The following is a 25,050-nucleotide window of genomic DNA, read 5'->3' as shown; positions in this document are numbered from 1 at the left end:
AATAGGGGAGTCCGCCAGGGTTGTGTTCTTGCCCCCACTCTATTCTCCCTATATGTTAATGGAGTGGTGGAGCATCTCCTCAAACATCCGGCTGATGCACCGACCCTGGCTGGTAGGAAAATTCCAACTCTCCTCTTCGCAGATGACTCCCTCCTGATCTCAAAAACACCTGCAGGCCTCCAATGCCTACTCACTGGTTTTAAAGACTTTTGCACAGCAAGGGGTCTCTCTATAAACGTTAGTAAAACCAAGTTCCTGGTAATGAATTCTCAGAAGAAATTCGTTACCCCACCATCTCTGGATTCTGTTCCACTAGAAAGAGTAAAGGAATTCGACTATTTGGGCATTCGACTTAGTGACTCAATGAGCTGGCAACCCCACCAACAAAAGGCATCGCTGGCCCACAGGAAGGTGGTAGGGGCACTAATGAAAGAACAATGGTCCTCCATCCTCAAGCCTATTGGTCCCGTATTGGACATCTACAGGGCAAGGGGGGTGAGTGCAGCTCTTTACGGATCAGAACTATGGGGTTTCTAGAACACAGACATTTTAACTAGAGTTGAAAATAAATTCCACAGAGACCTCATGGGTCTGCCGCACAGCACTCCTGCCCCCCCAATTCTACTCGATGCAGGTACACGACCGATAGGTGATCAGGCAAGGTTGCGGCCCTTTCTCCTCTGGGCACGCATCTGGAGGGTACCCGAACTATCTAGTTACGCTGACGGGCTAAAAGAGCTGTTCTGGTCACCAGGCTGGTCCAAAATCCGCTGGCTCAAAGAAACAAAGCGTCTTCTCATCGCACTAGGTCTCAAGGATGCATGGGATAGCAGATCAGCTCCGCCCAAGCAGTCACTGAAATCTTTGTATTGGACATGGGTGACGAATGCCATGAATTGTAATCCCCGCCTTTGCAGAACCACTGTGGAATTTCTTTTGCTGAAGGACGTTCCTTGTTATGAACCTTACCTGGACCAGATTAGCAAACCATGGGACAGGGCACTCTACATCAAATTTAGGTTGGGTCTGTTGCCAGTGGGCAAACTGGTTGCCAGCTGGAGGTCATCATTACATCTATCCATATTTTGCCCGTTTTTCACCAGTAGGCCAGAGTCTGTGTCCCATCTTCTCTTTGAGTGTCCAGCCTATATTGCCCCGCGCCGCTCCTGGCTAAAGCCTTTGTGTAGGAGTCTTGGAACTAGATCTCACCTTGAGGCTCTTCGCATTTTAAGATCTGACCCCCGCCCTTTGTTTGCTTTCTGTCTAGCCAAATTTTTAGCATGGGCCTGGCGGATCAGGTCACTAAAGCTAAATCCAGTACACAAGCAGTAAGTTGCACATTCTGTTTTTCTGCCCTCAGCAGTTTTATGTAAATGATGTAAATTATGAATTTGAATTGTTTTTATATGTACTCACCTTTTTAAAAAAAAAAATGTTTGTCTGTAATGCTTTTTAAGATATGTGCAAAGTATCGAAATAAAGCCTGTTTCATCATCATCACCTACACAATAGAGAGAATTAGATAAACAAACACAACAATGAGAGGCTTAGGCACTGTGGAGGGAAGCTTGAGGTACTGAGAGGTATACATATGTGGAAAATAGGACATTTATAATGAAAAACACAGGCTGTAACAGATTTTTGGGACTCATGTAAAGTATAGTAGGTGGCCTGACATCTGTCAGGGTGCTGTAGACTATATCCTCAGCCAGTGCCAACACTGAGAATATCTCTGTGCCTTCAGAGGAGCCACTGTTACAGCAGTGCCTCTGAAGGCACTGAAAATTTGCTGGGTTAGAATGTTCATTTATCATTTGTTACTATGCTACTACATTTGAGCATACATTTAGATACTTTGTGGTCTTGGTTGTGAACAAGCATCTCTGAGACTCATTGTCTAATCTGAGGTGACAAGTTAAGTGGCTGCAAACTAGATGAGTTAGTAAGATTAAACTTAAGTTGCTGGGGGGAACAATAGCACTGAGGACCTGGAATAGAAAATAAGTTGTTTGTGCATACAAAAGGGATGGTGCAATCTTCGCTTTTGAGAACAGTGGTACCAATTGGTTGAGGGAGTAGATGTTGGGAGGCCTGGCACTCCTCATAGGTACATAATAACGTTATAAGGCTAGCTTCATTGAAGTGGAGGAGTACCTTCAAGTTCAGCTCATTTCTCAGCATGGTCCACCCACATGCATTTTGAAATCTTCCTTTTCTCTCTTGGCAGTTGGTGCAATAATTTGTTCAATTTCTCACAGAAGAAAATGGCGAAGGTACAAAGAGTTCTTGTAAGAAATTGTGTATTTGGTCATGGTGGTGACCTATAATATTAGCAATCTAAAAGTCACTATATTAACCTGAACTTTACTCATAATAGTTATGGCACAGTGCCAACAGGCTTAACTTAGGCCAATGTGTCAAGTATTTATGCAGTACCAAAAGAACAACAAAGTCATAAATGCAGTGCAATAAAAATTCAAACCAAATCGGAAAAATAGAGTACATTTTAATATATAAAATGACACCAAAATGACAAAAATGTTATATGAGGAAACCGGAGGTATACATTTTCAAATTTTCAAATAAAAATTGCTCAAAAAGGATAAAGCACCAACCCTGGTTAACTGGTAGAGGTAGACCCAGACCTAGACATAATTTGAGGCCAAATATGATGGAGAGAGGGTCTGATACAAAACCAGAGTGGAAAAGGCAGCAGACTGTAGCTAAAGAGGGCTCCAAGAGTTCAAATAGCCACTGGGCGTGGTCCAGTGAAGCCATTCATTTTGAAGAGAAAAACTGGGAGCTTGCGAACGTGGATTTCATGCACACGGAATTCCTCTTGCCAGCTGGATACTTTTGGAACGTTCACCTGGTCAAGATTTCATCTTTCGCACTTAGTCACTTTTTCAGACCCCAGAATCCTTCAGCAGGACAAGGCTGCAGATTGTAGCTAAAGAGGGCTCCATGAGGCTGTATAAATTCTCCGCAAGGTCCTGCTAAACCTGATTTCCTGCTGCAAAGAAACTTCAATAAGAGAGAAACCTGAATCTTCAGCCCAGCAGCAAAGGACCTATGGAAGATCAGCTTGACAGGTTTGCCCCAGTCGTCCGGAGGTCATGAAGTTTAAACATTTTCCAAGTTTGTGGCTGGTGGTAGGAGAAGTCCAACCAGATGCATGCCAAGGGTTCCATAACCTCAGGAACAGCACTTGGGGGTTTGAACTCACCCAAGCAGACCCCAATAGGAGTGTCCAGGGTTCAGGTCCAACTGGAACTGATCGTCTAGACCTGTGGTTCCCAAACTGTGCGCCGTGGCGCCCCTGTGCGCCGTTATGAGTTGCCAGGGGCGCCGCACATGAGGTGGGAACCACAGCTGTAGGGTGTGCCATTAATCGTGGGTAGGCAGTAAAATATTATGTGTCTTTTAAGAGTTATTGCTGCCCGCCCTGTTCTGCCGTGCCTTGTGATGCCCTCTTCACAAGTTACAAATAGATAAGACTACACTGCTTGCTCATTAACTCTTATTTATTTCGAGAAGTCGAGTTTGAAAGGGACGAGTTATAATTGTGCAGTGGCCCCCACAGTCTCGTCGGTAAACAGGACAGCATCTGACTTCATGAACACGTAGATGCTGCTCACAGAACAAGATAAAGAATTCAAATATAGCTACAACTTGTAAATGTAAAATAAAGCCCATGTATAATTAAAATTATATCCTGGCTGCTGTTCCCACACTTTGTGTGAACTTAAAGAAACACCGCGCCTGATTTTAGAAAATCAGAAATTCCACTGGGCAAACTCGAGGCTGTGGAAATGGGCTGCATTGCAGCCAGAATTCCTTTCTTGGCCCCAGTCTGACCCTCCATATATTTCTCCATGTATAAAGCTTTTTCTGGAACTGGTACTGTCCCTATTTCTTACACTTCTGAGGGTTAGCAATCTGCAGCAGACGTCAGTTTTTACGTCCAGTTTCAGGATTTAATATTCTGAAATAACGTGGCTAACTCACTTCTTGGAAATACTTTTATAAAATCTTTAACAGGTTCCAAAGATCAAAAAATAGCTAAGAGGTTGAGCATGGCTGTGGCAAAGAACCGTATTTACGTCTACGTGTCATGCATTTCTAGTCTGTGTAAGGTAGCTTAGTGTAAGATCGCTATAAAATATGCTTTGCTGCAGAGATCATTCTGCGAACTGCAGGTCGCAAGTTACAGTCCAGTGAACTAGGCACTTTCTAAAAAGGTGCGTACAGTCTGCAAGGCACGAGTTTTTAGCCAATCCTTCAATAAAGATAAGGTTGACAAATGGATTTATTAAGTGGCAAAACAAGTTTGTAACCCCTGAATACAATTTAAGGGACATTGGTATCACTCACAGTCTATTTCCTCAAAACGTTTCTGAATAAAAAAACAAATGCAAGTTTTAGAATCAATTCACAGCTGGCTCGAAAATTAAAAGACAATTTGCACCTAAAGCAATATTTCTCAGAGACATCTCCGAAGTATGTATCCGGGAAGAAGCGCTGCTAGTGTCACATCAATTTCGACGGATGACAGACAGCGGGGTTGAAGCCGGAGTGGGCTTTTAAGTGTGTGGGCAGCAGACCTATATTCAAAGTCATTCATGTCCTGTGCCCCATACTGACCTGGGATGTAACTGGGTCTACCACTCCACCTTGTGCAGCTGACTCTACCTTATCCATACCAGCATGCTTCAAAACTGCCTCTTGCCCGTCCATTCTTCGTGCCATGAGAATGGCTCTACCCCAGCCCCACTGAGCTGGCTGGATCTCACACAGCCCTGTCTTCTGCCATTTATCTCGTTCTACACCCAACCTTACTGTCCTGCCCTGCCTCAGCCCCTGTGACCTGGAGTGTGCCTACTAGCTCTGCCAATGCTCACTGACCTGGTGCCACTGACAGTATATTACTTGCTGTTCACTAGCCCTCCCAGTCTGCCACCCAACTGACCAACCAACTGCGCCATCCCTACTGTACTAACTTTACTAGGCGACTGACTCTGCCTGTGCACAGTGACATGGCATGTGACTGTCACTGCATCACCCGGCCGACTGGCAACCAGTAAAAAAATGGTGGGGAGCCACGGACAACTGCCAATTTAGTCAAGGGAGCCGCAGGTCAAAAAAGTTTGGGAACCACTGGTCTAGACAGTTACTGGAAAAGGGCTCTTCTAGCTTTTTGTGCCCCTATATCCTGAACAGGAGGTCATCCTTCTGACCCTTGGACTGCACTCCTGGGTGCAAGAAGAAGGAGGTCCAATCCTCCAAGGCCCCTTTCAGGTCACAAACAGCCACACACATGTTCAGTCCTCTTCTGTTCTTCCTCAGGTCTTGGAGTGCCACCTCACTAACCAATGGAGCAAAAGTTTCCATGGGCAACTTTGCAACTTTTGCAGCAGTTCCTGCCTGCCCCACAACAAACAATTACACAGTGCCCCTTGCTCTGAAAATCCGAAATTATGAAAGCCTTCTCCCCTTCTGCAGACCCTAGGTGCCCACCCAGAGGCTTGTCCAGGGTAATGAACAGACCCTTGTACATGGTTACTCTCTACACCTGGGTCGTTATTTATGTTCTGGGAGCAGCTTTCACACCTCAATCAAGGACATAGCCACCTGTGTGGCAGAAGGTTAATATAAAGAAGCCCTCGGGAGGTTCAGGCAGGGAAATAGTAACCTTCTAAAAGTTCATTTTCCTTAATACTTATTAGGCACTATGCTGGCAACTCCCGATGTGTGCACATCAGTATGGGGCTTCTTCTTGGAACAAATGGCCTCCCCCTTCTTGTACCCTGACTGGAGAAAGTCATAGCACTTGGGCTTGTATGACCCCATTGGCTTCTGTCCACTAAACCTTTACATGCTATGTTCTGAAGTGGATATGTGACTTCCTTCCCTGAAAACTATTTGGGAGTCTTTAGAGAACTCTCTTGTATTATCTCTGCCACCCATCCTTCTGAGGATGAGGTCCTGAACCACATTTCTTGTGGTTTCTCCCAGGTACCTTCTTTGACACTTTTGTACTGAGACGGAGGTCAGCTTTCCCAAGCTCTCTGGGTATAGTTAGCTTGGAATGTATCAGCTTCCGGTTATCCTTGAACGTCAGGTGATAATTCTCAAGGGTAGACCAAATCTGGTTATGAGGGCCTCTTTCATGGTGCCATATGTAACCTGGCCAGCTGAATTTAGGGTCAATAGTATATCCCTTCCAGCATGTGCTTCCACAGACTACCCCTCAGTCCTCTTCTGCTTCTCTAAGAGTCTGTAAAACATCTCATACGCTGAAAACCATGTAAAAACAGGTTATTTAAATAAAAAATATATATTTTACATTATATATTAATGTACAATATTTCAATATACCTAGTTGGAATGTAGATTACAAAAAAAATGTCATAGCGCTATTAACTCTATTTTGAATTAATTCTGTAATTAATTTACGCATATCAAATTATATCAAAAATATTTTTCTGAAAATTAAATTAAATAATAAATCCCTTATTGATTTTAAAATGATTTAATAACTATTATTAGTGATGTATAAAATTAAATGTAAGTAATTCAATAATATGTTTAAAATTTAGGTTAATTTTCTCGTTAAAAATGCTTGTTAAAATAAACATGTACAATTTTATTCATGTTAACATTATAGTAAATGTATTCATATTTTTATCTGTTTAAAATATTTTGATTTGAATTAACATTATTTCCGATGTTTTTTTTAGTCTTTACCTTTTGTTATTTACTATGGGATGGTGTTGCAGTACCAGTGGTCATTTGTGGTGCTGGACTTACTTCTACTTTGGCAGTAGCAACTACACTCATAAATGTGGCACTACAGCCTTTTTCAGGGGGTGGCGACATGTAAGAACTTTTTGAGTAACTTTACACTCAGAATTTTAAATAGCCAAAAAGCAGTAAACTTACACAAAAGTTGAAGTTACCTTTGTGAATCAGCCCTTCTGTCAAGGCACACAGGATTGGAAAACATTTAATAAATGTACATACATGTGGAGTGAAGCATAGTATATCTGTACCTTCTAGTGGTTTTTAGTATTCTGCACTAAATATTGCTGTAAGTTAATATCTTGCATTTAGTTTTGTGGAAAGGTATATCTACTTTGTCACCCAGATTCTTACCCATAGACCTGACTATATATACACAGAGCTATCCCAAAAACTATCCAATATTAATGATTCCTATCCCAAATACTCTTTACTCAATCTTCTCTACACCTGCTCTGCACCATACATTTTGGAAAGGTAGAGGTATCAGAATACTCTTCACAAAAGACCATCTCACCTTATCAACTAACCCAGGGGCTGGCTACGATGCGGCTCGTACAGGGCTGCATCATAATGGGCCGCTCAGTTTCCTTTCCAACCGCTTCATTATGAGGGAGGCGGTCGGAAAGGAAACCAGCCGGTCATTCAGGTTGGCTTCTGATGGGTTATAGAGCCCGTCTGCCAGTCGGAAGCTGACTAGTAATTTCAAGGGCGGTCCTTTCCACCCTTAAGTTAAAAACGCACGTTCCCGACATGGAAACCATGTTGGAAATTGCATTTGGGGGGCCCCCAGCAGGGCCCTCTTTGGTGCAAGGCCTCCGCTTGGAGGGTGATTGGGCACCACAGGTACCACCCTGTTGATCCCTGCACCTTGAGGTAGGTACCTTGAGGTGCATGCCACGGGGTGCAGGGATGAACCGCACCTCCCATTTCTCTATGGGAGTATGCATTACGGGCGGTTTAGGGCCATAATGCCTGCTCCCATAGTGAAATATAGGAATGCGACCGAACAGTGTGCTGACTGGGTTTCGGTTGGTCCCAGGACCAAATCGGTGTTGGGCGGAAGGAATTCTGCCCAACATCGAAATAATCCCCGAAGAGTGCACCATCTCCTCTTTCAAAAATATTCCTTGTTCCACAAGATCAACCCATTACATAAATATCTAAGCCCTTTGCAGAACAGACCCATTGCAAGATCACATTAAATTAACCCTTCTCACTTTTTAAAATTAGGTCTATAGCTAATTAATTTCCTCGATGTATTGAATGTGTGCATGTGGGCCCGATATTTGTACTAATCGCTGTACATTAACTTGCAGTAACTAAAGAGCCTGTCTATTGTGCAAAAGAGTCACTAAAAGGGAAAATATAATCAACAGCACAGGCACTACATTTATTAGTAATAATTTGTAAACTCTTGGATGACCCCCAGAACCATTTTCTTTAAGTCATAGTCCCTGACATTACTCTCATTGTATTTAGGCATATTAACATGAATTACAACTTTCAGCAAACAATTTGCATTAGGTAGTTCATAGTTGGGTAAGAATGTGCGCAGCCATGTATGTTCCACATGTTTTTAATTATTTTTGTACATAACATATGTATCTCTTTTTGGCACTATTGTTGTATAATAAAGCCTTTAGTGTTCCTGTTACTCATTGCTTTGTATTTCATGAAGATAGGCTGGAATCTAAATACATTTAAAAACTATTGTCTTTACAGCTACAAGAGGACAGTGAAGTTGATGTTAAGCCTAAAGTTCAAGCTTTGATATACCCTGCACTGCAGAACATTGACCTGGACACCCCATCATATCGCGATAATAGTGACATGCCTGTTCTTACGAGGAAAAGCATGATCAGGTTCTGGAGTACATACTTTGCCACTGACAAGTCCTTAATTAAAGCCATGGGATCCAACATACATATCACTTCAGAATCAAACAATCTTATTAAATTTGCAAACTGGAGTAACCTCTTGCCTGAAGAGCTGAAAAAAGATCATGTTTATCACAGCCCAAAAGATGGAAGATCAGAATTTCTGAAAAAGTATCCTCAGATTACAGATCCTAGGGCAGCACCGCTCTTGGTTGATGATGAAAAATTGAGAAAATTGCCCCTAACATATATAATCACCTGTATGTATGATGTCCTAAGAGATGATGGTTTTATGTATGCAACGAGACTTAAGCAGGCAGGTGTGCAAGTTATTCATGACCACTATGATAATGCATTTCACGGAATGATGGCCTTGATTACCTCTACGGCAGAGCAATCACTTGGAATGAGAATGCTCAATAACTACATTATCTGGCTGAATGACAACCTGTAAAAAACATCAATTAGCAACACACTTTATTGGAAAATATACTATTGACACTGAATATTGTCAATAAGAAATTTCATTTGAATGCAGAAGAAGGATCACGATTAGGGACTGAATTATTATGTTTGTCAATGATTTTGAAAATAGTTTTTTACAATTCATGAATAAGGTGAAAAATTAAATGTAAATCTCTTAAAGTATAAATATCAAATTGTTTTTCACTTTTTGCATAACATTACATGCTGAGCTTGGTGATACCATGTGGTAAATGATTTACAATAACTGCCTAAGAAAAAGATGTTCATGCTATTGAAAGCCAGTAGACTAAAATATGATTTTGTCTAATGACCTTCTGTACAATCATGTTATTGTTGGGAAAAAAAATCTACATTACAATGTGGTATGTACTATGTAACACTGGCATGCCTTGTTTTAGAAACTAGGCAATAACATTTTTTTAGGATAATGCAGGTGTGTAATAAGAGGCTCTATCTCTCCCCTCAAGTTTATTATATTGCACAGAGAGAAATACAATAGTTAGATATTCATTGTCTTTGTACTAGAAAATTGCAGTTTATGAATGTAGGAACTCACCACTTCCTTTTTACAGGATTTTTCGGTAATGCCGAAACATGGCATATCAATGGGACATAAAAGAGCAAAGCAAACAGCAAACAGCACAGCCACTAGCTCTGGTTTGTAACAGAAAGTATCACTTCATTGCTTTATGCGTTGATGTGTGTGTGTGAAAATTTTTGTTGTAAAAATTACAAATCCTAATAAAGAGGCACATTAAGGTACAGGCTGGCACTATGAACTTGGGAACAGCTTGTTTATGAAACTAATTCAATTCAGCACTATAGTGAATCTACTTCAAAACAAGGTGAATGTGGTTACAGTTAGAAGGGTGAATTGAGGTCTGTATCAATTAAGGAAAGGATTCTGAGCTATCAGCATTTTAGCAACAGTCGGGACAGAGTAGATCATTTTTTCCTTTAAATTTCCAACCATGAAAAGGGCAAGGTTATCTATGGCAAAGCACAGGGGGTGGCGTTAACGGTATCACGGTAGTGACTCAGATGGGCAAACGTAGCTCCATAATGTACACTGCAATATTGATTCATATACCCTACAATATGAGGCATCTTATTGAGCCCCTGTTTTATTGTCAGCCTACATTGACACTGTTAAATCCACCTAAACTCTTCCATTAACCAACTGGACATTTACCTATGTGTAAGGAGGTGGACTGCAGTGTCAGAGAGAGCTCTGCCTTAACTTTTATCAATGCTTTGTTAGGTTTCTGAATGTCTTGAAAATGTTGTTTCCAAATGCTACGGGCCTCAAGCTTTAGCACTTTAGAGGTGCAGATGTCCACAATGTCGTCAAATTCCATCCTATTGAATAGATTTGTCTTCATTCTAAATGGATGTCATCCCTTTGGACCATATTGTTACAGTCACCCCCATTGCTTTTTCAGTCAGGGGTGGAGCCACTGATTCCTCTGCTGTGAGCAGAGAGGTTCTCACCCATCTGCAGCCAACTGGATTTTTTCTATTCCAGAAACTGATTTAAATATTATCTCAAGATGCTTCTAAGAGGAAGCTTCTTAGTGATAATGTTACATCCAGCAACATTAATTTGCATCATAGAAGACTGCAAACCTGTCAAGGTGTAACAAACATTGGCAAAGCCAGTAGGTCTGGCATGTTCGAGATTGATGCAGCTGCAGAAAAGGTCTTTCAACAAGATGCATTGCCACGAGACACTTCAAGATGTGTGACTGTAGTCAGATGCCATTACTGGAAAAGGCGTTCCGAATAATGCAGGACCACAACAAGTTAATAGATGCCCTTCTTTAGTCAAATGCAACTCAAGATTACAAAATGTCCCTCACAAGAAAAACGTAATGGCTTGAAACGCCCATCACAAGGCTGCAGAAATGCAAATCGCTACTAGTTGTCATATAGTTTCAATGATACAAGGCATCACTGGACATTCCTCTTGAAGAAGCTGCAACTATTCTATTCTATTTGTGATGTCTTATATGGTGCACAGCTACCCCAGAGGGCCTCACACCACTGAGACAACCACACCTGTAAAACCTTGGCTGAAATCCAGACTAGATAGGTCGTTAATAGTTTCCTGAAGGCAGTTTCGGACTGCATTTCTCTTAGTTTGACAGGGAGAGCATTCCATAACTTGGCGGTCAAATAGGTAAAGAAACGACCACCATGCCTGGCTCTATTGACCTTGAGGATGGTCAGCATAAAAAGTATTACACAAAGATCAGCTCCACAGGACATTACTGTTGTGTAGTTCCTACTAATTCGTAGGATCTGCGTGTTTTTTGGACAACTTATACTTTGAGTGAAGTGCCTAGATTGATTCTGAGCATCCCACAGGATATGTTAGCCTAGTGACCAGCTAGTTCACAGTTGCACCTTAAGCCCCCTAAAGCTACCAAGAGCGTATGGTTTTTGGCAACCACTGAACATGACAACCCTGACCCCTCAGGGATCATGGTAACAGATCAAAACCTCTCACTCAGTCACTTGTGCTATTTTGTTCTCAGAGTAAAATACAGAGAATACACACTGGGATGTTTTCGATAAATGTATTGAACCAATGTTATTTTTGCATAGAATACCTGTGCTGCAATAATCAGTAGACAGAAGCAGATAAACGTGATTACAAGCACCAAAAGAGTAAATATTAAATACATTCTACCAAGGAACTAAAACAGTGCATATATGCAGGCATATAATACAAGCTAGTAATTATGCATACTCCTACTATGCAAACCCTACTCTGTGTGTGCCTAGAGTGTGTGTAGGTGTAAAGCCAAAAATCCCTCAAGGGACGATCCAATCCCATTGCCTGGTGGGAGAGAATGAAGGACCCCGTCCTGGTCACGAAATGGACAGCCCTCATAGAAATGTCAGACCACCGCGTGATGAAGTTTCAGCATGCAGGGACCCTCTCTGTCAGCTGAAGTGCCTCCTTCGCCCATCCTCTGAGATGCTTATTATTTATAAAAGAGGCACCCTTGCTATGTACGTATAGATTAGCAATATTATAAATAGGCAGATAACCCTGTCGCCTTGTGGATGAAGACAAGATGACATTTGTACATCATGCATAAAAGACCTTGTATTCAGTGTTCGGGCATCATGATAATCTTTTGCGAACCCAAACGTGTAATCAAAGTTAGTTTCCAACATTGTCATGCATGTGAATATGTGAAAAAAGTCACAGAAATAATGGTATTGTGTTATAAAGAGGACAATGTAAGGAAATGTGCAGCATTGCTACATGGGCCTCACCAGGGCACACAACCCGGAAGCTGCAGAACTGCAAATCCTTGCTAGATTTGATATAGTTTCAGTGACACAAGGCATCACTAGACATTCCTCTTGAAGCAGATACAACTATTCTCTTCTATTTTATTCTATTTGTGGTGTCTTACCCCAGCTACCCCAGAGGGCCATCTGTCGTTGAGACAGCCACACCTGTAAGACATAGGTGAATCAGGCTGAAATTCAGAATAAATAGGTCTTTCATAGTTTCCTGAAGGCAGTTTTGGACTGCATTTGTCTTAGTTTGACAGAAAGGACATTCCATAACTTGGCAATCAAATACGTAAAGGATTGACTACCACACCTGGCTCGCTTGACCTTGGGGATGGTCAGCATGAAAAGTATTACCCAAGCTTCAGCTTCACAGGATATTACCAAATGTGGACTCAGATGTACCTGCTTGAAAGTGTTGTATTCTACCTATTGCATATTCCTATGCATGCCTTTACCTACTTCATGCCTTCTAGTGGAATGTCTCTGCACTATGATGCACCATGGAATGTTGGGTGCTGATTGAAGATAAGCCACAGTTATGATGGGGCTGAGCTGCCTGCTGGCTGCTCCTGGTGGGGCTTACTCTAGACTTGTTCCAGGATACTTAACATCTTACAATAAATCTACATGAAATACCTCAACCAGTCTGGAGTCAATTACTACATTTTGATGGCGACGATTTGATCTTACCCTCTACGTGCTCAACTCAAGATATCAAGCTTCAAGAAGGCAAGTCTGTCAATATCTTTATCTATCTTTCAACTTCAATTAAATACTCTGGCACCAAGCCCCACCAGTGACCATTTCACCGATCGCCCCCAACGTCTATGTGCCAGATTCCTCTTCACAAGTCTCAATATTTGGACCAGTTTGGCTTTATGGATTATCTGTATTAAAGCACCTTTCAAAATCAAAGCAATACTACTTTAACTTCAAAGAACTCACTACAGCAGCATCTCAACAAGGAAGGTAACTGGTGGATCTCTGTTTGTGTTTCCCTGCGTAGTATGGTGTTCAAGCTCTGCGCATATCATTCTCAACCAGATTATTAATTTACCAGTTTTTCCTGTCTGTGCCTCCTTGCTACCTTCCACTACAGTATCCCAAGAGAGAAGGAATAAGCAAGCATTTTGTTTTCTACTTTTCAAAATGCTGTGGATGTGTGAGATTCTACTTCACAAACCTGTCTTTATTAATGGACTTCTTAGTCATCTTAACTTTCAAACATCATTCAAGAGTCAAACCACTATGTTCACAAAGTCTCTACTAGCGAGGTTTCTACCCCAGAAAGACAGAACAAATCTGTTCCTACAGCATTTACAGCGCTTCTTCAATTTCTACAAAAGTTTATGGCTCAAGGTGCTGTTGGTTCCGGTCTTTTCAAACTGTTCACAAATACATCAAATGTTACAATCCATCAATTCAATCTGTTCAGTACTGCTTCTACCTTTTACTGATACTAGACAGTTGGTTTCATGTGTTGCAGTTCCGGTGCTGCTATTTACAAGAGTAAACACATTATCTAAATCTCAAAAGAAAATTCACAGTAAAGACATCATCTACATCTCAAGAGGAAGTTCATGTGTAAGTTTATTTTATTTATATTTCAGCCCTGTTACCCCTCGACAAAATCTCCGTGGGAAAAACTTCACTCTATTGTCAGTTTAAAGGGAAGTGTTTCAAAACAGTGTAATCCTGAACTTTATTTCCAAAAGGGGAGGACTCATGCCCAGTACTGTTTATTTCAATAAGCATTTTCCCATTTTTTTGGTACATTAGCGATTCTTGCTAAGTTTATCTATGGCAGTTTAACTGCTGCTGCTGTTCAAATTTACCTCGCGCTGTCAAGTTTAAGCGCACGCAGCTCTACCTGCTTCTTCGAATTCCGACATGTTCTTTGCTGGTTGTGGACGTCTGCATGCCTGGACGTGCTGTGAGCCACCCGACTCAGCGTTACCAACGTGACGCCATCTTGGATTTCCACCGTCACACAGAGGGGGAAGTTGCGACGTGACAGAGTGTTGCTGACGCTCAACATAGATCTTGACAAATAAGTTTTGTCTGTTACCTCAAATGACGATGTACTGTGGACTTATGGTACCAACTCAAATTCAGGTAGTCATTATTATTGCACACGTGGGATTTCGATTTCTTCTGTAATTAAGACAACCTAAGAGCAAAGTGAAACTGTTTATTTGGGGATACTTGTTGTTTACCTACCAACGATATCGAAGTAGAAGTATTAGGTTAATGTTTCTTTTAGGGTAATTCAAGCAGTAATGCTCAAAGATTTTTCAATTCTTCAATGTACTTGTATAATTCAGGTTTTCTATTTTGTACACTTTGTTGCTTCAATGTACATCAACGGGATTTATACTGTACTTTAGTACTTTCTTCTGAGGTTCTGTTAACCAAATGTTGCAATCCATCAGGGTTCGCATTTTCGAGGTTGCACATTTTCAAAAGTTTATATTATGCTGTTTCTTTTCAATATTTTCAATTGGTGCAACATTATTATATTTCAATGTATGCTAATTGCCTATAAGGATTGCAAGGTTTACTTTTAGAGAGTAAGGTGCATGGTTTCAAGTCCACTTTTATCTATATTTGTGCATATGAACATGTGTTTATTTTTCAAATGTGCATCAAATCTACATCCAGTCCAGTTGTTTTCCTTCTTGGGATTACATTGTGGTACTTATCGACGTACTCACGTATTTTCAAATGGTCACTTTATATCGTTCAATTTCTCAATTTCTCAATGTGTGACTTTTAAGGTTGTCAATTTCTATTGCTACCTTTCAATATTTCAATGTTTGACCTTCAGAGGTTGTCGACATGGAGGATTCTCCATTTCAATGTTTTTGAGGATGTCATTTCTATTGCAACCTTTCAATGTTTTAACGTTATTCATTAATAATTTCTACAGGTTGATTGAGGTTCTTTTCTAAATCTGTCAATATCTATTCAACTTGTTTATTAATGGTGTTGAACGGGGTGGTATGAAAGACCTTTTAATCCATCGTATACTCAATGTTTCACCTTTTCATACTCTCTTTAGCTGTGGGTATGTCTGGAGTGATTGTTGGGTTGTTCTTTTTATTCTCTTTCTCGTTATTTTCTGTAGAGGAGAATGAAAGCTCTTATTTTTCTTGTGTTCCAGTCTTGCTATCTGTCTGTTTCAAGTTTATGTATTCGTTGGGAACAAAGGGCAGAATTGTTCCTATTTATGTCCTTCTGCTTTTCTTTCTCACTCCTCTAATCTCGGTGTTCTTGCGCATTTTGCTTTGTCTAGTGTTTACAGAGTGGGAATGTGTCTGATCTATTTTCGGTGTTCCTTTCGCATTTTGCTTTGTCTTGTGTTTAAAGAGTGGGAATGTGTCTGATCTATTTTCGTTCATTTCTTCTCTGTAGTTTCTATGCTTCAAGCTGTTCATTCCTTCCTGTCACATCTGTCTGGCCAGTGGGTGTGTCAGCTCGTAATGATTGGTACGCTTTTTCTTCCTTTAGTCTCTATGCTCCTTGTTCATTATTTTGTTTTGGAAGAAAAAGAGGTATGTTGTATTCTACCTATTGCATATTCCTATGCATGCCTTTACCTACTTCATGCCTTCTAGTGGAATGTCTCTGCACTATGATGCACCATGGAATGTTGGGTGCTGATTGAAGATAAGCCACAGTTATGATGAGGCTGAGCTGCCTGCTGGCTGCTCCTGGTGGGGCTTACTCCAGACTTGTTCCAGGATACTTAACATCTTACAATAAATCTACATGAAATACCTCAACCAGTCTGGAGTCAATTACTACAGAAAGGTCTTTCACAAAGTGGTACACCAGCAAGACGTCTGCAGATGTGCCTCTTGAGTCAGCTGTAACTGCCTGAAAAGTCTTTCACAATGCTTCAGTATAACAACTAATTAATAGAGGGCCCTCTCAAGTCAGACTGCTTGAAGTGCTTCATAGAGCTGCAGTCTGGAAAAAACGTTCATATATATTTCACTCAAATCAAATGCTACTGCTTGGAAAGTCACAAAGTTACAGCTTCCCTATATACCCCTATTTAGCTAAATTAACTGCATGCCGTCTTTTAGGAGGCAGCCGTACCTACTCCCCTAATTATATGTCCCTTTCTAGTGAGATGCAACTGCTTAAAAAAGCTTTCACAAAGCTGCAGTACCACAGGGTGTTGCAATATATCTCTACTGAGTCAAATCCATTTGTGGCAAAATCTTTCAGAAAGGTTCAGTATCAATCACTGTTAACAGATGTCCGTCTAGTCTGAGATGCATCTGCTTGAAAAGCCTCAACACTTCAGTACTAAAGGATGTTACTGGAATTCCCTCTCAAGTCAAGTGTACTGCTTCAAAATCTTTCACAAAGCTGCAGTTCCGCAAGACATTACTTGACACTCCTCTCGAGTGAGATGCAACTGTGTCAAAAGTCTGCCGGACTGATACAGTACTGCAACACGTTACTAGATGTACTGCAGAAGACAGGTATAACTGCTTGAACATGCTTTCTAAATCTTCAGTATTGCAACTTATTATTTGAAGTCCCAATCAAGTCAGCTGCAACTGATTTAATTCTTTCACAAAGCTACAGTACTGCAAGACATTCCTAGATGTTTGACTTTACTCAGATGCTACTTCTTCTAAACTCTTTCACAGAACTGTATTTCTGCTAACTGTTATATGTACCCCCATCCAGTCAGATGGAACGGCCTGAAAGATTTTTCACAAAGCTGCAGTTTCTCAGATGTTGCTAGATGCCCCTCCTGAGTTATTTACAATTCCATGAAAAGTCTTTCACAGTGCTAAAATACAGCAACCTATTAATAGAGTTCTCTCTCAAGTAAAAGGCAATAGCTTCAAAACCTTTTCAAAAAGCTGCCTCCAACTGTCCCCCAGCTGGCGACTAGCCCTGACAAGGAGTGAAAACTACTCCTAGACAGAGGCAATGGCCTGGGTATGGGGAGCTGTTTTTGATCTCATAGCTGGAAGACCTGTTGGGCTGTGCCCAGGAACCTAACTTACTTTAAATGGGACTTCCCTCTCACAAGCAAATGTAGATGATACCTGAACAGGGCCCTTCCATTGTCCTCTCAGCCAGGCAGGCATCAACACCAGTGAGGGGAAAGCTGCCCCAGAACTGGTTTGGAGTGAACACAAAGACTTCACTGGGACTTCATTCAACATCGATTCAATGTTGTGGAGCCTTCCTTGGAAACAGCCTGCAGTTTTGCTGCACTGAAGGATTTTGACTTGCAGAAAAAAGACTAAGCACCAAGGTGAAACCTCTGATTAGGTAGACCGGTTGGTGTATCTAATCTGCGCTTCATCGCAGCCAGCCTAAAATCCTGCCTAGGTTCAATCTACTGTGACATTTGTCTACCATTGATGTTTTGCACTTTTTGGTGATATTTTTACATAAATATTTCAAAATTTAAATCTATGGGTCTCCGTATTGGATGTTTGGCATTTTGGTCTTATTTTCCTCATTAGGGGCCCGATGTAGGTAATAGGGAAATACCGATTCCTAAATACCGAATCTTACCGATTCGGTATTTAGAAATCTGTATTTCAGATGTAGGTAAGAATTCAGTAAAAAATACCGAATTCTTAATACTCGTGATTACCGAATCGGTAATTAAGATTCTGTAATAACGAATACCTACCCATTCATTCCTATGGGCTTGGAGGCCCATAGGAATGAATGCGAAGACATTCGGTATTACTGATTCGTTATTTCCGAATCAGTAATACCGGGAGGTATTTCAAGGGTGCCAAGGTGTCCAAAGGACACCCTGTTGCACCCCTGAAATGTGCATGTGTGCACATGTGGCACACATGCATGCCCTAAGGGCATGGATGTGTGCCACATGGCACATTTCAAAAAGCAAAAAAGTGCTTTTTGAAAGGAAATCGCTACTTACCACCAACTTGAAGTTGGTGGTTAATAGCGATTCCTTAAGGCTGAGGTGCACTGTTTTAAGTGCTACCTACATTGCATTTAAGGAATCGGTATTACCGATTCCTTAAATGCAAGGCCAATAAGGAATCGGCATTAAGGAATCGGTATTTACCGATTCCTTATCACCGATTCCTTCCCTACATCCCACATGGCTAAATACCGGTCGGTAACAGTGAAATTTAATGAATTTCACTGTTACCGACCGGTATTTGCCCACCTACATCTGGCCCTAAATGTTTCTCTAATTGGAGTGGGATTTTTATTGTGTTGTATTTTTGATTTTAACTGTGATAGTATTACTAAATGCTTTACACATTTTCTCCAAATGAAACCTGCCTGCTCTGTGCCATAGCTACCACGGGTTGAGCTCTGGGTTACATTACTGAAACCTTTCAGTTGACCTAATAGAACTGCACCTTTATTACTTGTAGTTGAGCTTTATCCCCTCAACTTATTAACCACTTTCTCACAAAGTTGTTCAGTGGCGGAATCCAGAACTTGTGTTTAGCAGTACAACTCAGCTATTAAATTGACAGCAAAATTGATTGCTGATTTTTAATAGGCATCAGGTGTTCGATTGGGCCATATTTGATTTTCCCCAAATTATTTTTATTAACATTTTTGTACCTTAAACCTAATGAAACATGGGGTGGAAATGGCTATCCGGCTACCCTCACAGTAGTGGAGATGAAGGATCTATGCAAGGGAAGGGAACTAAAGACGTGCCTGAATGCTAGTGAAAGAAGACTACGAAAAGGCCCAGGGGCCCTGGAAGAGGAACACCAATTATAGATTCCCTCAGTATATCAAGAGATTGAGAAAACCCCTGAGGAATAAGGGGCAGGTGGAAAGTTGTCTCAATATTGATTTTCTGGTGCACCCTCAGAGTTGGGAGCAGCACAGGCTCTGCAAGCATAATCCCTTCTGAGCTGACTATCTGCCAGTTGGTGCTCAGTGACAAGAAGTTTGCATTGGAGTTGCCACCTAAACTGGCAGCTATAGCACTGGGGGAAAAGAAACCTGCACTAGAAGGAAATAAGCTGGCCTTTGAGGAGAAGAAGGCCAGCCTAGGACACATGTAGTTCAAACAGGAAAGTGGCAGCTATGGTGAGATGTCTTCTAGATTTGTAGTGGGGGGGGTGACATTGACAAATTGTTCACTTCCTCTGAAAGGGCATAGAGAATGCACAGGTTAGGCCAACAGCACAGGGGGTGCTTACTCTGGGAGATAGTACCTTCTCTGGGGCGGGATACACTCCTGACTCTAGATCAGTGGGTAGCTGACTCAAAAAACTCACTAAGGGATGCCCCATTACAGACATTTGGGCTTACACCTGGGGAGTACCTGAAGAAGTTCTGGGAAACACACAAAGATTCACAACAATCCTAGGCTGATTTTGTAGATATCTCAGTGAAAGCACAGGAGGGCTGTGTGAAAGGCAATGCATTTGTCACCCTTGATGGGCTATATATTCTGATCATGAAGGAGAACATTTTGAGTACTTGTCATTCGGAGTTCCACAAGCATCAAGTGGATTCCAACTGTCTGTCTCCAGGCAGCTTGGAAAGGCAGCTGATGTGTGGGTGTGCATGAGGGTGCATACAAAGTCCTGGGGATAATCCCAAGAAAGCAGATCCAGTTTCCTCTCAAGGAAGGATAGCCGCTACAAGGATAAAAAGAAAAGAGTTGTCAAAGATGCCTCAAAAGTCAAACCAGGAGGGGGAGTCCTGAACTTTTCCTAAACCTAAGTGGGGTGGGTACAAGGGGAAAGAGCACTTTGTCACCTCTAAGGCCAGGCTGTTACAAGCCCTGGCTCAAGAAGGAAAGCTCTGTTTACTCTAAGAAGACCCTCCACTGATTGGCAGTCCCGAGGTATTGGAAGTGTAAGAATTGGGGAATAAGTTGGCCAAGTGGAAACCCGGGGTTGAATGGAGAATATCTTAGTCTCCGTGGGGGTGAATGTTGAAGCTCTGGCCACCTTACTGCCCAGCATGGTGAAGTACAGGCAATAGCAGATCATTAGTGGACCCAGGTAGAAGTTTGAGGGATACAGGAGACAGCATGACCACATTTGTGGACAGGCTTGTTTAACCAGAACAAATCATCCCTAATGTTTTATATAGAGCAGTCAACATTGACAGTGAAGTGAAAATCCTTTCCATGGCGATGGTCACCTTTGAATTGGGAAACGCTATTGGCCCGAAGAAGGTAGCTGTGAACCATGCCATTTCAGTGGAGTTTCTGTTGGGAAACTACTTTAGCTACCTTTGAAATGAGGGGTCTTTCTGAGTGGGTGTGCATGGCCACAAGGGTCATACAGCCCATCAAGTCAAAGGAGCCTGGTGTCTGAAACAATACCCAAGTTTGTGCAACCAAGAGGTACAAGAGGCATTGGAAACCAGTCTCAAACCTTTCCATGGCCTAGAAGAAATCTGGCTACCAGTGGACAGATCTGGAGCCTATAGGGGATGAAGATCCTGTCATGAGAGACTTGCACCAGGGCATTCTGAGGCACTGGGACTGGAGGACCTTCCAGGGAGAAATTCTGTCAAGTACAGAAAGTATTCCCAACTCTTGAAGGCCTTCGGTTCGACATGAGGTCCAAGAACAGGGGGATACTAGTGGAACCCATAGGATATCCTGGGAAGAGGGTGTCCTGTACGGTGAGGCTCGGGATCCAAACCCTGGGACAACCAAAATACTGGTACTTCCCCAGCATTTCAGGGTATTGGTTTTAAACTTATCTATCTCATGATATTTAATTTGCTCAACATACGTGGCTGACCAAAACCTGGGACAGGTTGGTCAACCACCTTTACTAGCCTAAGATGTCTGTAAAGGTGAACAAGATCTTCCACTCATGCACACTCTTTCAGGACAGAAGGACAACCAAGGCTTCCCTGATCCTGCTACCCTTGCTTGAGAGCCTAGGAAACCCTCAGAGTACAGGTTCGCCTTAGTGGCAGTGAAATGATCAAAAAATACCCTGAGACCATGCCTCTGAGGATTTTAACTGTGCTTGTAGCGGTAAGGGCACTGCTTGGTATCTGTATCAGAGTAGGGTCCTCAAAGAGGCAATCTCAAATAGTGGTACAAACTTCATGTGTGCATTTTTGAAGGCTATATGGGATAAGTGTGGGGTGACTTACACGTTCCCTACCCATTATCACCTCCAAATCAAATCGCTTTTGGAGAGAATCAACAAGACCATAAAAGTCCTGGTTATGGGATTATCTAAAAACTTCAACAGTATTGGACATCCTGCTACCTAGCCTTGCATTTGCCTACAGGAAGGTACCCCAAAAGAGAGTGGGCTTAGCTGCCTTCAACATGTGTATGGGCACCCTGTGTAAGATGCATTAAGTCTAGTGCAAGAAGGGTGTGATAACCCTATCAAGGAAACCAATGACTAGATTCTTGGCCTGCGTTCATGGAAAGGGCTAACAAAAACTTGGAGGCCGGCCAAAAGTGGATCAAACACTAGCCTGTTGGCTACAGGCTTACAAGAATGGATAGACAAACAAAAGTTGGGGATGGGATTGGTATTATTTATAGAAACGGTATCTCTATCACTATACTTGAGCAGTGATGCAACTCTAATATTGAAATATTTGTGTTTTGTATTGATTTCCACCCACAACTAAGTAGGAAAGGTGCCCTGGTGTATCGGCCCGCTGGCCCTTTGACAGATTTCTCTCTTCAACTTACAGAAATGATAGCCCCCTATGTCATTTCGACCTGCAAATCCCTTCTGTTGGGAGATTTCAACGTGCACAGTGAAAATACTATCCATCCTGACATGTCACAGCTTCTATCAGATCTCTCTCTCCTAGGCCTTACCAAGCGTAATAACGGCCCGACACTGGACATACTCTTGATATTATTTTTACTAATGCTCCCAGCATTTTGTGTGAACCCCTTGGCCTTAGACCTGGTCTGATCATACCTCCATTGAATTTACCATTCTAGCTCCTAGGGTAACAGCTGCGACCCCCCTTAGCCTCTCATAAGAGCCATAGACAATGGCACAAGATCTCACCAGATGCTTTCCAGGCTGCTTTTTTTTCTGCTCCCTGGGAAACTGAACCCGCCAACTTAGAAGAGTGCCTCGCCCAGCACAATTTCTCTGTTAAAAGTGCCTTTAATCTAATCGCACCCCTAAAACTCTCAACCAGTTCAGCCAGGTGTCCTCAGACAGCCTGGTTCTCCCCGGAGCTCTGTGCTGAAAAGCGGCAATGCGGAAATCTGGAGAGACGGAGGCGCAGATCCCAGGAGTCAAGGGATAACAACTATTTTAGGAGAGCCCTTTCTACCTATCATAAAAACATAAGGGTGCGTTGAATGTTTTTATTGCTGTCCAGCTTACAGAGGCGGGGAATACCCCTAAAACCTTATTTCAAATACTCAAATCTTTCACTAACCTGAAGGCTTGCGGCAATCCAGAGACTCCATCCCAAGAACTTTGTGATGGTATTGCCCAGTATTTTTCGGAGAAAATTGAACGTATTTATGACAAGATTTCTTTATCTAGGAGTCAGCAAATGGATGCCCTTCATCTTGACTCACCAGTAATTGTTACAACACATCTGCTGGAGAGCTTTCTTCCCATATCTAGCGAGGAGGTGGAAACCTTACTTTACTTAGTTAAATCTGGCTCCCCCTCGAAGCGATCCCTGCTAGGGCAGTTTCCTCCCTCTCTAAACAACTGTCCTCGTATATAGGTACAATCTTCAATCTCTCTATGAGGGAGGGCTATCTTTCCCGGGATTGGAAGAGGGCACAAGTTATCCCCATTCGTAAGAACCCTCAGATCCCTATGGAAGAGTTTTCCAATCTTCGCCCTATCTCCCTACTTCCTCTACTGAGTAAGGTGTTGGAAAAGTATATTAACAAATAGCTGTTGAACCATGTAGAGATCACAGGCAGCTTGGATCCTTCTCAATCTGGATTCAGGCCCAAATGTAGCACTGAATCTGCTCTGTAAGAAGTTACAGATAGCATCAGGATGACCCTAGATGGGGGTCAGTCTACGGTTCTTGTGCTTTTGGGCCTTTTGGCATTGTTCGACACGATCTCTCACCAAATCTTGATCAGGAGATAAGAGGAGGATGGACTCAGTGGCTCCGCTTTGCAGTGGATGACTTATCTTCTATCTTCCCGCTCCCAAATTGTCAATCTGGGTCCTTTTCGGTCAAAGCCTCTGGAATTGACCAAGGGAGTTCCTCAGGGCTCGTGTCTGAGCCCCTCATTGTTTAATATCTACATTGCTCCCTTGGCCAATCTTCTTAGAACCTGTGGCTTCACGCCGATTTCTTATGCTGAAGGCACCCAGCTCCTCTTTTTGTTCAACAAATCCTCCTTGCTGGCTCAGTCTTCTTTCACGGCGGGTATGACAACTACCGCAAATTGGATGAAAAGCTATTTTCCCCAACTTAATGATGAGAAGATGGAGATTATGCTCTTCGGTGAGGCTCCTCTGCTGTGGTCACCTGATCGGTGGCTGGCAGCCCTTGGTTCTCCCCCTGCCCGAAGGCTCGTGTTAAAAACCTGCGCATTCGCCCCGATCGCGCTTTGTCATTAAAGGAGCACGCTGCATACACTGCAGCGGTTGCTTTCATGTGCTGGGTTTGCTTCGTCGAGTCATCCCACGTCTCCCGGACTCTACTTGCAAAACCCTTTTTCAGACCCTGGTTATGAGCCCGTTGGACTACTGCAATGCTCTCCTGATATCTGCTAATAAGTCCTCGCAAAGCATATTGCAGGTTGTCCAAAAACACGGCGGCGCGTCTTGTTATTGATGCCCCACCAAGAACTCCCTTCCTTCCCTTGTTCCAATATCTGCACTGGCTGCCCATCTGCAAGTGGACTAAATTTAAAGTTTGCTGCGTTGTCTATAAGGCCTTGCATAACAAAGGTCCTTCTTACATTTCCAGGAAACTTAAGTCTTATGTCCTTATGAGGTCCCTTAGGTCGGGAGACAAGGCGCTCCTTGTGATCCCTCAGGTGAGAGAAACGGGGCTAGGCAGGAAATCTTTCTCCTACCTCGCTCCCTTCTATTGGAACCAGCTTCCCATCGATTTGAGACAGTGCCCTAACTATTTGCATTTTAGAAAACGTCTCAAAACTGCCCTATTTCCTTAAGGTCTGTCTGTCTGGCTAGTGCAAATCCTTAGCGCAGAGATACCCCTTCGGGGGTGATTCAGGTCTGTTATAAAAATCTATAAATAAATAAATAATGTCCCAAAGGCTTCCTTGGTGGAATATCAGCCAGGCTACATGGAGTGGGTTGTGGAGCTTGTGGCTCTCTGGGCCCTCCAGGACATAAGGACGAAGCCCTACAAAGCACTGGAGAAGATGGGTGTGGTCACCTACGTGGTGGATCTTGGTACCCCTAGATATCCACTCAAGATTTTCCATGTTAACCATCTGGAGCCCCACTTTGACTGGTAATACATGACCATGTTGATGGTTACTGATACAGGAGAGGAGGTGGAAAATTAACAGCTTTCTGACCTATCCCACATTGCCATTGATGGTTCAGGGGATGGAGTAGCGGTCTACCATACACTGACAAAGGAGCAACAGAGGCTGTTGCCA

General features: G+C 42.4%; 1 protein-coding gene across 2 annotated transcripts in view; it reads left to right on the top strand.

The window, feature by feature from the left end:
• LOC144791940 (arylacetamide deacetylase-like) overlaps positions 1-25,050 on the top strand; it is a 331,480-nt gene that overhangs the window by 161,950 nt on the left and 144,480 nt on the right. Inside the window, exon 5 of one of the 2 annotated variants that reach the window (XM_078666762.1) lies at positions 8,527-9,946. The exons of the other annotated variant lie outside the window; for it this stretch is intronic. Within the exon in view, the coding sequence (XP_078522888.1) occupies positions 8,527-9,135 (609 nt within the window). The 3' untranslated portion in view covers positions 9,136-9,946. Of the gene's footprint in view, positions 1-8,526; positions 9,947-25,050 lie in introns of those variants that run through there. 2 annotated transcript variants of the gene reach the window in all.

Source organism: Lissotriton helveticus, chromosome 11 (genome assembly GCF_964261635.1).
Source record: "Lissotriton helveticus chromosome 11, aLisHel1.1, whole genome shotgun sequence".
Taxonomy (NCBI): Eukaryota; Metazoa; Chordata; class Amphibia; order Caudata; family Salamandridae; genus Lissotriton; species Lissotriton helveticus.
This window is presented reverse-complemented; position numbering and strand designations above follow the sequence as displayed.